This window comes from Rhinatrema bivittatum, chromosome 1 (assembly GCF_901001135.1).
Source record: "Rhinatrema bivittatum chromosome 1, aRhiBiv1.1, whole genome shotgun sequence".
NCBI classification, from domain to species: domain Eukaryota; kingdom Metazoa; phylum Chordata; class Amphibia; order Gymnophiona; family Rhinatrematidae; genus Rhinatrema; species Rhinatrema bivittatum.
Genome location: NC_042615.1, coordinates 291,823,795 through 291,837,630, shown reverse-complemented (window position 1 = coordinate 291,837,630; position 13,836 = coordinate 291,823,795). Strand labels below are relative to the sequence as shown.

The window sequence follows — 13,836 nt, the reverse complement described above, 5'->3', positions numbered from 1 at the left end:
TTGCCCTTATGATATCTCCTTTTAGTTTTGCCCACTGACCTTCTACTTCATCTAGATTTTCCCATTCAGCTAACGAGTTCCTGAGGTTCTCCCCCATTTTCAGAAAGTTAGTTTTCCTGAAGTCTAGGACCCTCGCCTTAGAATGAATATTCATCTCTTGTGTCCTAACATTGAACCACACCGTCCGGTGATCACTGGTTCCCAGATGATCATCCCTTACAACATCAGAAATATTGTTCCTGTTGGTAAGCACCAGGTCCAGTATCGCCCCCTCCCGTGTGGGTTCCGTTATCAATTGACAGAACAGTTTTCCTTGCAGAGAATCCAGGATCTCCCTGCTTCTAGAATATACTGCAGCCAGGATGTCCCAAACAACATCTGGAAGATTGAAATCCCGTAGCAGCAGCAGCATCTCCTCTTTCACAGCAATGCTGTGAATATCTTCTATTAAATATCTATCCATCTCCTCTGTCTGTGATGGAGGTCTGTATATTACACCAATATAAATAGATGTTGCATTCCCTCTCTCCAGATTAGCCCACAGTGCCTCCTCCTTACCCTGTAAGCTCAGCAATGCTGTTGCTTTAATACTGTTCTTCCATGCCTCCTCCCTTCCTTCCTTCCTATCCGTTCCTTACTGAATAGACTGGAGTCAGTCATATTTTTCCATGAACCAAGTCTCTCTGACAGCTATTATATCTAAATCAGCTTCTTCCATGACTGCCTCTATATCTGGGACCTTATGCCCCATACTATGAGCATTAGTGTACATAGTTTTCTCACAGGACAAGCAGGATGGTAGTCCTCACATATGGGTGACATCTCAGGATCGAGCCCAATCACGGAACACTTCTGTCAAAGTCTCTAGAACTTTGACTGGCACACACTTGGCATGCCCAGAATGGCACCAACCCTGCAACCAGCAGGGGTCCCCCTTCAGTCTTCTTTTTTCCGCGCAGCAGTAGCCACGCGGGTTAAGGAGCTCTACAGAGATTCCTGACAGGAATTTTCCTCACGGAATTACTTCATAATTTAATACCCCACAGGGGTCCCCCTATTCAATTTTTGCTTCCGCGGTGGTCCAGTAATTTTTTACCCGATTCCGGTCGATTCCCATCGAGTTCGGCCCTCATGGACTACTGGCCGTCGACCGCACTGCGGCTAAATTTTTTGAGAGGCCATGGCATCGGGGTTTCATCGATGCCCCGACTGCACTCGCACAATGTCCATTACTGACCCTCACAAGGTCTGTGTAATGTGTTTAGGGAGTGAGCATGATGTCCTTACTTGCACCAAATGTGCCCTTATGACACCAAAAGGTCACAAGGCTAGAATGGAGAAAATGGAACTCTTTCGGTCACAAACTCCGACGCTGTCCATAGCTTTGACGTCGTCTGAGCCGACACCGTCTACGTCGTGCCAGTATCGTGCACCAACCGGTGTCCGACCGGCATTGACGACTCCGCGACCATCGACGCCCTCTGTTCCTCCTCAGCATAAGGACCAAGGAGATTGTCGAGAAAAGCATCAACCGCGACACCGTAGGTCTCAGACCATCGACGCAGGCAAGCCCTCGACATCGCCACCATCTGAGCCGCTGCCGAAGAAAGCCCATCCAGAAAAGGCACCGTCCCTATCTGGCTCCGGGTCACCGAGGCAACCTTCACCGGGACCGGTGATAGGAGCCACGATTCCACTTCCAACGGTGGTCCCTCTAGCTACGCCTCCGCCTCCTCCTCCTGCATCGGGGCTCCACGCTCCAGGTTTCTGAGAGGATTTGGATCAGATGATTCAAGAGGCCATTGGCACAGCTATGAAAGGCTTCAAGATTCCTCCGATGTCGGTATTGATTCCTGAACCGGCTACCGATCCCATTCCTGTAGCGCTCGCACCACTACTAACGAGGATGGAAGCGCTGCTCGCCACTTTTCCTCCAATGGATCCGGGGGCACCGATGGGCCCGGTGCCCTCCTCCCCAATTCCTCTTTCTTCGACAGAAGGAGAAACACCGTTACTTCCTCCATCAGGAGTCCTCCCGATACCTCAGCCATCAATGTCACCGATAGCCTCTTTGCTACCATCGGTGCCACCAATCCATCCATCGATGCCCTCGGTAACTCCCTCGATGCCTTTGGTGCCTCATCCAGGACCTTCAGGAATACCAACATTCCGTCCCTCTAAGGATCCTAGGGGTGCTGGTGATGAACCCTATATTACATGGACTGATGATTCGTCCCAGGATACCGATGACTTACCATCACCACCCTCTCCTACTAAAAGCAGGAAGCGTTCTCCTCCAGAGGACTTGTCCTTCATTAATTTTGTGAAGGAAATGTCTGAATTGGTTCCATTCCAACTTCAGACAGAACAGGATAATAGACACCAGATGATGGAACTTCTGCAATTTCTGGAATCTCCTAAAGAAATGACCTCTATCCCTATCCATGATGTTCTCTTGGATCTTCTGAAGAGGAATTGGGAGCATCCTGGTTCGGTGGCACCAGTTAACCGAAAAGCAGACACCACATACCTAGTCCTAGTGGTTGTTGAGTCAGCCCAAAAGAAAGCCTGACGCACCAAGCCTCACTCTTCTTTCCCTCCAGGGAAGGAACAAAAGTTCCTGGATGCCATAGGTCGACGTGTCTTTCAGGGGTCAATGCTTATATCCCACATTACCTCTTACCAACTCTATATGACCCAGTACAACAGGGTCCTTTTTAAACAAATACAAGACTTTGCTGACTCCCTGCCTCAGCAGTCTCAAGAGCAATTACATGCCCTGGCTCAAAAAGGATTAGAAGTGGGCAAACATGAAATAAGATCAGCATATGATATTTTTGACACCGCTTCCAGGGTAACAGCAACAGCTGTTTCTGCGAGGAGGTGGGCCTGGCTAAAGTCTTCAGACCTACGACCTGAGGTCCAGGACAGACTATCTGACTTGCCTTGCACTGGTGACAATCTTTTTGGTGAACAGATACAACAAGCAGTGGCACAGCTCAAAGATCTCCATGAGACTCTTCGCCAACTTTCCTTGTTGCCTTCTGAATATCCTGCTAAGCAAACATTCAGAAAGGATCCCAAAAAGTCTTTCTACCGCCAAAGGAAATCTTATCCTCCACTGTCCAAAGGTCGTGCTACTAAGCCTTACCAGAAAGGCCAGTCCAGGCAACCTCGCAGGCAAAAAACACAGACAACCCCTCAGCCAGGCCCAGCATCTGGTTTTTGACTCTTTCCTAGAGAGCAGCATTCAGCCTCCACTACTGCATATACCAGTGAGAGGTCAATTGTACCACTTCAGCAACATCTGGCACACAATCACCTCAGACCAGTGGATTCTTGCCATAATCACTCAAGGTTATCATCTCAACTTTCTCGCCATTCCGCCGGACTCCCCACCTCGGCTGACGTGGGGAACATCCGATCACTCACCACTCCTGGATCAGGAAGTCTCCCTCCTTCTTCAATCCAGAGCAATTGAACCAGTACCCTACTCTCAACAGGGCCTTGGCTTCTATTCCCGGTACTTTCTAATCCCAAAAATGTTAGGTGGCATTCACCCAATACTAGATCTTCGTGCCTTAAACAAGTACCTACAAAGAGAAAAGTTCAAGATGGTAACCTTGGGTTCCTTCCTTCTCCTTCTGCAAAGGGAAGAATGGCTCTGCTCTCTAGACCTCCAGGACGCTTACACACACATCGCAATAACTCTGTCTCATCACAAATTTATGCGATTCCTGGTAGGCCCAAAGCACCATCAATACCGAGTGCTACCATTCAGCCTGGCATCTGCACCACGAGTCTTCACCAAGTGCCTCGTAGTAGTAGCAGCATTCCTCAGGACTCAAGGTGTCCATGTCTACCCCTACCTTGATGACTGTCTGATCAAGTCTCCTTCCCAGCAAGCTGCTCTGACGTCCCTACGTCTCACCTTGCATACCCTGATCTCCCTAGGGTTTCTCATCAATTACCCAAAGTCCAACATAGTCCCATCACAACCCTGTTGTTCATAGGAGCAGACTTGTACACTGTCAAAGCAAAAGCATTTCATCCTCGAGAACGAGCTCTCACTCTCACTTCTCTCGCCCATCAACTGCAGTCTCGAAAACGCTCAACTGCACATCGCTTCCTAGTGTTGCTAGGATACATGGCGTCCTCAGTACATGTCACTCCAATGGCTCGTCTCGCCATGAGAGTCATGCAATGGACTCTAAGGTCTCAGTGGATACAATAATCTCAACCACTGTCAGCCATTGTCCACATCACCAACCCACTCCGCTTATCTCTGGCTTGGTGGAAGAATCAGTCCAATCTCCTCCAAGGCCTTCCTTTCCAGGCTCCAGATCCTCAAATAACCCTTACCACCGATGCCTTCAACCTCGGCTGGGGAGCACATGTTGCCAATTTGCAAACTCAAGGCACCTGGTCTCCAGAGGAAGCCAAACACCAAATACATTTCCTGGAACTAAGAGCAATCAGATATGCTCTCAGGGTGTTTCAGGATCGCCTTTCCAACCAGGTCATCCTGATTCAGACAGACAACCAGGTGGCCATGTGGTACATCAACAAACAAGGAGGAACGGGCTCCTACCTCCTGTGTCAGGAAGTTGCACAGATATGGGCAGAGATCCTTTCCCACTCAATGTACCTCAAGGCCATCTACTTGCCGGGAGTGGACAATATGTTGGCAGACAAGCTGAGTCACACCTTTCAGCCGCACGAGTGGTCCCTCAACCCCTCAGTAGCGGACTCAATATTCCAACGATGGGGTTACCCTCACATAGACCTCTTTGCATCACCTCAAAACCACAAAGTAGAGAACTTTTGCTCTCTCACTCGCAGCCGACACTCACTACCAAGAGATGCATTCTCCCTCTCATGGGCAACCGGTTTCCTATATGCATTCCCTCCACTTCCACTTCTCTCAAAGACTCTCGTAAAGTTACGTCAGGACAAGGGAAGCATGATCCTGATAGCCCCTCACTGACCACGCCAAGTGTGGTTTCCGATTCTCAGGACCTCTCCATTCGCAGGCACATTCCCCTGGGGAAGGACTCGCTTCTGATCACTCAAAGCGATGGGAGCCTACGCCACCCCAATCTTCAGGACTTGTCCCTGACTGCCTGGATGTTGAAAGGTTAATTCTTCAGCCACTCAACCTTTCGGAACCGGTTTCCCGTGTCCTGATTGCTTCACGAAAGCCTTCCATGAGAAATTACAAATGGAACAGGTTTAAGTCATGGTGTTCCTCACTGTCCCTTGATCCTTTCACTTGTTCCACCACGACGTTTCTAGACTGTCTCTGGCACATGTCAGAATCAGGTCTAAAAACTTATTCCATCAGGATGCATGTCAGTGTGGTAGCTGCCTTCCATAAAGGTGTTGCGGATGTTCCCATTTCAGTACAACCCCTTGTAACACGTTTTCTGAAGGGTTTGCTCCACCTCAAGCCTCAACTATGCCTCCGGCCCCTTCTTGGGAATTCAACCTGGTTTTGGGTCGGCTCATGAAACCACCATTCGATCTTCACTATCTCACATGAAAAGTGATTTTTCTTTTGGCAATCACATCCGCTCGCAGAGTTAGTGAGTTACAGGCCTTAGTCACCTATCCGCCTTATACTAAACTTCTACATGATAGGGTAGTACTCCGCACTCACCCTACGTTTTTGCCTAAGGTACTATCGGAGTTTCACATTAATCAATCCATTATACTACCCACCTTCTTTCCCAGGCCCCATTCCAATCCAGGAGAACAGGCTCTGCATACCCTTGACTATAAACGGGCTCTAGCATTCTATCTAGACTGTACAGCTACCCACAGAAAATCCACCCAACTGTTTGTGTCTTTCCATCCCATCAGATTGGGTCAACCTGTGGGTAAGCAGACTTTCTTCTCCTGGTTAGTGGACTGCGTATCCTTTTGCTATCCGCAAGCAGGCATTCCACTTCAAGACCGTGTTAAAGCACACTCTGTCAGGGCCATGGCAACTTCAGTAGTGCACTACGCTCGGTACCGCTTCCTGATATTTGTAGAGCTGCTACCTGGAGTTCTCTCCATACCTTTGCAGCCCATTATTGTTTAGACAAGGCTGGAAGACAAGATTCCATCTTCGGCCAGTCTGTCTTGCGCAACCTATTTGCAACTTGATGTACCAACACCCTTCCACCTGCCAGTTAGGGTTCAGGATGCCCTCTACCAAATTCCACCCCAGTCCTTGTGCCTATTGCACATCTTGGGTACATTTGGTGCATTTCTCGGACATCCTCAGCTTGGTACTCACCCATATGTGAGGACTACCATCCTGCTTGTCCTGGGAGAAAGCAGAAGTTGCTTACCTGTAACAGGTGTTTTCACAGGACAGCAGGATGTAAAGCAGAATGTAAAGCAACTTCTGCTTTACAAATAATGTCTTCCCCCGCCCACCCATATTTCCCATTTCTATATGAGTATTTAATGTTTTACTTGCCTTAGAGTTTTGTTCACCAACCCCGATGATCCTAGTTTGAAGCCCTCCTCAGTAGGTTTGACATTCTGTGTTGAAAGATGTTGTGCTTCTTCTTCGACAAGTGGATCCCATCTCTGCTCAGCAATCCAGGAAGCCAAAAACGCTCACGCTGACGCCATCTATGCAGCCATTCATTTAACTCCAGAATGTGGCTGCTCTGTCTGGGCCTTTATCCTTAACTGGGAGGATTGAGGAGAATACCACCTGTGCACCTCTCAGCTTTACCCTCTCTCCCAGAGCCATGAAGTCACTTTTCATGTGATCTGTCTGGTACCTAGTAGTACCATTCATGCCAATATGGATGAACAGCAGCATCGGATAGTGGTCGGTAAGTCAGTAGCCCGATACTTACGAAGAGTCCTCCTAATCCTTGCTGCCACCGGATTCACTTTTATAATTTACACCACTGCAAGCTTTTGCATGTGGGTAAAACAAAGTAGCTGACCCTCAGAGATGTACTGGAATTGATAAAAATGGTGTTCCTTTAGTATTAATATAACAACCACCCACCCCCCCGACAGCAGGGAAAGGGCCATACTTTCCACTCCCTCACAGCACTTTTTTATGCAGGGTAAGGAAAAGAAAGACGACTTAGGATCCATGGAGTGGAGACAGTAATGCGGATTTCACATGCACACACAAATCTATAGTCCAGTCCAGTAGGTATGTTTTAAACCAGAAAAAAATTAACTTAGAAAATGGTAGTCTCAGCAGATACAAAAACCAAAAGCCAGTAAGTACAATAGTCAATTCTTTCAAAGAGTCCAAAATACAATGTTGCTGACAAAACTCTTGTGTTGCTTATATCTTCACAATTCCAGGGCACCCCACACTTCCTCCCTACAAACTTTTCACTTTTGAGCTCCACAGAGAAAGTATATAGAACATAAGAAGTTACCATACTGGGTCAGACCAAGGGTCCATCAAGCCCAGCATCCTGTTTCCAACAGAGGCCAATCCAGGCTACAAGTACTTGGCAAGTACCCAGACATTAAATAGATCCCAAGCTACTATTCTTTATTGATTAGTAGCAGTTTATGGACTTCTTCTCTAGGAACTTATCCAAACCTTCTTGAAATTATAGTCCTTCTTGAAATTCCTCAGTGTATTCACAACTAGCAGAATGACATCCAAGACAAATTTTCCCAATTGCTTCTAGTGGTTAGAAGTTCTCAAGTCAATGCCACCTCTTCCACAGCTCCACTGATAGGACCCCAGGACAGGCCACAGCTCCCTGCTGTCCCTCGTGGCTTTCAAACCCATCATAGAAGATTCCTCTCTGTGCTTCGTGGAAAGCATATTCCTTCCAAACCAATGCTCTTTTTGGGGAAAACCCTCATTTAGGGCCAGAGTTTAGTACCTATGCGCGGGCATAGATTTGTGAGCGAAACCTGGCGCGCATAAATCTATGCCCGATTTTATAACATGCGCGTGCATGTTATAAAATCCGTGGTTGGCGCACACAAGGGGGTGCACACTTGTGCACCTTGCTCGTGCCGAGCCCTAGGGGAGCCCCGATGGCTTTCCCTGTTCCCTCTGAAGCCGCTCCAAAATCGGAGCGGCCTCGGAGGGAAATTTCCTTCTGCCCCCCCCACCTTCCCCTACCTAACTCGCCCCCCCCAGCCCTACCTAAAACCCCCCATGACCTTTATTTTAGAAGTTGCACCTGCCTCTGGGCAGGCATAGGTTGCGCTTACCGGCCAAGTGCCGGCATGCGATCCCCCGGCCTAGCAGCCCTACGAAGGCCTCTGGCACGCCCCTGCCCCACCCCAGACCGCCCACACCCCGCCCCTTTTTTCAAGCCCTGGAACATGCACACGTCCCAGGGCTTGTGCGCGTCACCGAACCTATGCAAAATAGGCTCGGCATGCGTAACCCCCCCTGCGCACGTAAATCCAGCTGGATTTATGCGCGTAGGGATTTTAAAATCTGCCTCTTAATGCCTGCCCTAACTTACCCTTGCCCAGGACCTCCCATTGCTGGAAAGTTCTTAGCATTAAACATATCAGTCTCTTCATCCAATCGTAAGGCCTAAGCAGCCTTACATTTGTATCCCTGCCTCCCCCCCCCATTGTGGTGGGGCCATCTTCCCACTCCTTAGGAGCCCTGACCCACTCACACAGGGTGGGGAACAGGAAAAAACTGGTCCTGTGAAATGGGGGCAAGAATGCTCCTGTAAGGTCAACCAAGAGAGTCCACCAGACAAACTAGGAAAAATAAAAGTCCACACCAGAAGTATGCTCCAAACAGAAGAAAGTGTGGCAAACAAAAATTGGGCAAAGTTTCATGCAATAAAAAAAATCCAAAATCCAACAAATACAGGGAGAATGGTCACAGACTCAGTCCAAGACAATGCAGAAAGGCAAAAACCGCAAACAGTTAATTTAAAAAAAATACTGAGAGTCACTTGCCCAGGCACCATTCTTATTCTGCAAAGTTTTCTGCAAACTTTATATTGGTCAAAACAATACAATTTACATGACAGTCTTTAAGTAATTACATTTTAAATTAATACAGAAAAAAAGATGCAGAATTCTAAATATTTTGAGCAGAATTTCCCTAGAAATTCATTGTAAGAGTGTCCCTGCCACTTGTTCTCCCTACTCCCCTGGCCACTCCTCCATCTGCCAGTATCTCTCCCCTCCACCTCTAGGCTCAACCCCTTCTACTCTATTGCCAGTCCCAGAGCTTGTCCCTGTTCTCAGTACTGTCCCTCCCTCTCTCACACACACACATGCTCCCTTTCTCTAGTACACATACACACACCCTCATACAGGCTCCCTCACTCTCTCGCACACAGATATCCCCACATACAGGGTCCCTCTCTCTTGCATATACATCCACACAGAAAATGGCAATTCTACATAGGGGCGGCATTCTGCGCTTTGCAATAGCGCAGAATTCCCCCAGGACTATTAGTTCCAAGGCATCCTATACTTACTCCCAAACAGATTGTCACTTCTTAGCCCAGAGAGAAAGTATAAAGTACTGCTTGAAAATTTCCACAGTACTCAATTAGTAGGATTGTCCCAGAGCAAATCCTCTAGACCAGTGGTTCTCAACCTTTTTCCCATCATGACACACCTGACAGCCCATGTTCACATGTGTGACACACTGCTCATTACAATTTACGGCAGAAATAAAAATAAAGGTCCAGTATTATTTTTATTGTTAAGAATGACACAAGGAAAAGATACATATTATTAGGGATGTGAATCGGGTGCCCAATTGTTCCCGCTTTCGGGTTCGTCTAGCCGCGGGAAAATCGTTTTTCGGGTTAGCGCGCGCTAACAAAAATAGCAAAAAGTAACAAAAAATAAAAATAAACAGTTTTTTGTTAGCGCGCGCTAACCCGAAAAACGATTTTTATGAAAATTCGGGGGGAAAAGTGATCGTTTCTGTTTTTACCCGATATATTAACGAATTTTGAAATGTCATACGATATTTCAATACGTTAGAAAAACGATTCACATCCCTACATATTATATCTGAACAGAAATTGCATAAACGGTAAACACCAATTGCATAAACGGTAAACACCAAATTGCATAAACGGTAAACACCAAAACACCAATTTCCAGCATTCAAACAGTAACCACTTTACCTAAGAAAAAGCAATACTGAAAATATTACACCAAGCCTTAAGACAACAATACATCTCCTATTATGAAAATGGACCAAGTCAGGCTGCTATAGAGCCCTACACAGAAACTACACGCCAGCAGAGAACCTCACCTGAATCACGTGCTGACCCTCACCTAACAAAGAATAAAGAGACCAAAACGCATAACTAGAAGCATACAGACAAAAACTGAATTAGAAACCACAACAAGCCAGAGTCTCTGTATGCAGTGCAACAAAGGAAAAAAGAAACATCACCAGTCCTTATAAAACAAATCTAGAAATATAAAATCAGTAGCAGTAAAACCATACTAGCAAAAAGAACAGATTATTTCAAAACAGCGGATAAATGGAATATCCAATAATTAAAAACTTATATATAAAATATCTAGATACCAATAAAATATTTTAAAATAGCAGACACAAAGACCCAGTAATGAAAAATAATAAGGATTCAAAAAATGTTTTGCTCTGCATACCTGGGAACATTTGATATCCAGGTGTTCTGAGATTGTTTTGAATTAGCAGGAGGAGGGATGGTTTGCACTGAAGCCCACAATTTTCAAAGCCTGGCGCACACAAAAACCAGGGGATAGGCGCATGGCGGGGACACATGTGCATATGTGCATATCGAGTGCATTTTAAAAACAGCCCGCACACGCGCATATCTTCTATTAGGTGCCGATGTGCCAGGCTCCTTGAAAGGGGAGCAGATAAGTTTTAAAATAAAAAAAAATAGAGTAGTTAGGTGGGATTTAGGAGTTGGGGTGGAGAGTCGAAGAGGGAAGAAAGGTAGTTAGGGGAGTTAGGGAAGTTCCCTCCCAGTCCGCTCCTTAATTGGAGCGGACTGGGAGGGAACTGGACAAAGGCCCGATCGCATATTTTAAAATATTATCCCCCCGCGCGCACGAGTCGCGACCCTCCCGCACATGCATGCGCCCATATTAAAATCGGGCACGCATGTGCGTGCAGGTATCCTATTTTATAACATGCGTGGAGCAACGCGTACTTGTTATAAAATCGGCGCGTCCATGTGCGCGTGGCAGGAACCGCGCACACATGGATGCGCATGTGCAGGTTTTAAAATCTACCCCAGAGTGAGCTGAACAATTTGCCTAATTAGGAACCTTAAATATCCGGACCGCATGCATAAGCCGTTCACTGTAGGTAATTTGCACTACTTCTGGGGGCGTTTTGGTGATTTGCATGCCTAAATCTCTTTAAACTACAACATCCTGTACACAGCACATATGAGTTTGCATGACTGGGTGTACATTAACAAATGACACTGTAAGCGAAACTCATGTAACACTTGGCTTCCATTTTTAGTGTGGCAGTCCCTAAAATATTTTTATTTTTTGCATTACTTTGACCTTACAGCTAAGAGCTAAGCAGAGCCCACGTCTACATTCTCAACGCTCAAAGACCTTTGGATGGCTACTTCTGCAGAACCAGCCCTGCTCTCCTCGTCACGCATGTTTCTCCGTGTGCATGATGTACTGAAGGTTTTTACATGTAATGCATTTGTGCCGCATCATTTTCTTATGTACACTATCTCTGCCATTTAGGGATTTTTTTACATCATTGAAAGAGGGATGTTCCATTAGAATTTAAAAAAATATTAAAATAAAAACTTGACATAACATGAACAAATATTTTCAAACAATATTTCACTTTTCCCATTTGTCTCTAATTATGCCAAGTTTTGACAGACTTCATTGTCACTATTTAAAAAAAAAAAAAGCCATGTTAAAAAAAAAAGTACATCCTTTTTTTTAGTCTGTTTTTAAAGTTTACTTTTGTTCATCATGGAAAGTTGTGCTGATTTCGCCAGTTAACAATTTTGTGCTCAGGCACTTTTATTGCAGTCAAACTGCATATTGTATATACAGTATATGACTAGAATCATTTGAGTGCAGTAATGGGAAAGCAAAACCATCAACCTAGTAAAAGCCTTCTTGAAGCGCAGGCTGCACACTCTGGAAAATCCCCATCTAAAGCTGGCTGTGTCCTCCTTAGAATAGGCTTCCAGTGTACGTATGCTGGCCAGTCCTCAGTGCTGGCTGAAATTTAATCTACATGAATAAAAGATAAAAATTAAAGTCTTCGCTTTAAATGGTGAATAGGGGATAGCAGATTTTTTGTAATGTAACTAAGGCTTAAAAATATATTTTCCAATCACATTCAGGGTGTATAGTGATTTGACTGAGCTATCTGACTTAATTCCTGTCTTTGTCTCCTTTTTTTTAATCATATAATCCAAATTTGTGATTAAAATATTCTGACTGTTTTATGAAAAGTAGACTTTAGTTAATTAATGTAGAAAGCATTTACTTACATTTCTCTCTCAGCTATTTATTAACAACAGTAGCTGAATATTGCTTTGGACGTTGCCAACGAGTTTGTAATGATACTTGGAACATTTTGGTACAAAAAAGTGTTTGTGTGTGCTCTCCGGAGGGCAGTCTGAATGATTAACAGGATTGGCTGTGCATTTGGGCTTTATCCCCACCCATCCCCCTCCCAATAATTCTAGAAATTGAATGAGATGTGTGGACCATACAAATACTTTGGATGGTTATCTTACTTTTTAAACCCTTATACAATGCAGAATGTTAACAACAAGAAACTACTGCCACGTCATTAATTGTTTTTGATATATGGCTACATACGTAATATACAGGGAATGCTTTTGATGTCAGTAACTGTTTTCTAATTACTGCTCTGTGAACTGGACTATTTTAGCTTCTCTGGTGTAGTAGTGACTGTATACTTCTGCAGAAATATAGATTTTTTTTTTAATTTACTCTTCTACTACCAGTGGGGCTGTTTCCTGCAGTAACTGTATTGTGCATGATATCTCAGTCAATGTTTTTTAGTGCTCTCTACATCCTGTAGTTTTATTCTTGCCTAAACGGAAAAAATAACTTCCTATAAATTTGTATTTTTTCAAGTTTGTGTGTTAATTATTAAACAAAGCAATTCATTACAACTTTAGATGTTAACTGCTGGATGTAAATGGATTAAAGCTTCTCTAATAATTATTACTTAATTTTGAATAATATATATATATATATATTTAAAATGAATATATTAATGTGTCGAGCCATGTTAACCTGCCAACAAGATCTGTGAAAAAGTAATGGCCTCATGTTTTTCTTTTTCAGTTTTCTTTCAATTTGTTGTGAATTACCATAGCAGTGACAGCATATTTAAATTGACATTTAAGCATAAGGATTATTTTTACTTTGTTTTATACTTTCAATATAGCATGTGGGGTTGATGTATTATTGTAGAGACAGTTTGACTTCCAGACTAAACTGTGAGGAAAATATCACCAGTTCTAGATCCACATAGCTAAATTATAATTTCTGTTATTTCAGAACATTGCAGTTTACCATGGGACACACTGTATATATATATATTTCTTGCCATAATGGTACATGACTGATTGGTATATTTAAAAGTTAATAAATTTGTGATTTCTGCTCATGTTGTATTCTTGGAGTTTATTTGTTTGCAAGGAATAGATCTTGGATTCTCCTTATATACATTTTGGGAGTAAGGCCTGGATTCTCGAAGGTCGCAGACCTTAGAGATCCAGCATTAACGGGGGGGGGGGGGGGGGGCGAAGCGGGGGGCGGTCCTGCGATAGCCTGCAGTGATCGCACCTCCGCGGTGCAATCACTGCCGGCTTTCACGCCAAA

The 13,836-nt window shown here is 44.8% G+C and overlaps 1 protein-coding gene across 13 annotated transcripts in view; it reads left to right on the top strand.

The window, feature by feature from the left end:
- The window catches only part of CAMK2D (calcium/calmodulin dependent protein kinase II delta), a 613,333-nt gene extending 599,712 nt beyond the window's left edge, over positions 1-13,621 (top strand). For all 13 annotated transcript variants that reach the window (XM_029596378.1, XM_029596351.1, XM_029596334.1 and 10 more), the window contains one exon: positions 11,510-13,621. In XM_029596378.1, the coding sequence (XP_029452238.1) occupies positions 11,510-11,513 (4 nt within the window). In that variant the 3' untranslated portion in view covers positions 11,514-13,621. The remainder of the gene's footprint in view (positions 1-11,509) is intronic.
- Positions 13,622-13,836: the final 215 nt, after the last annotated feature.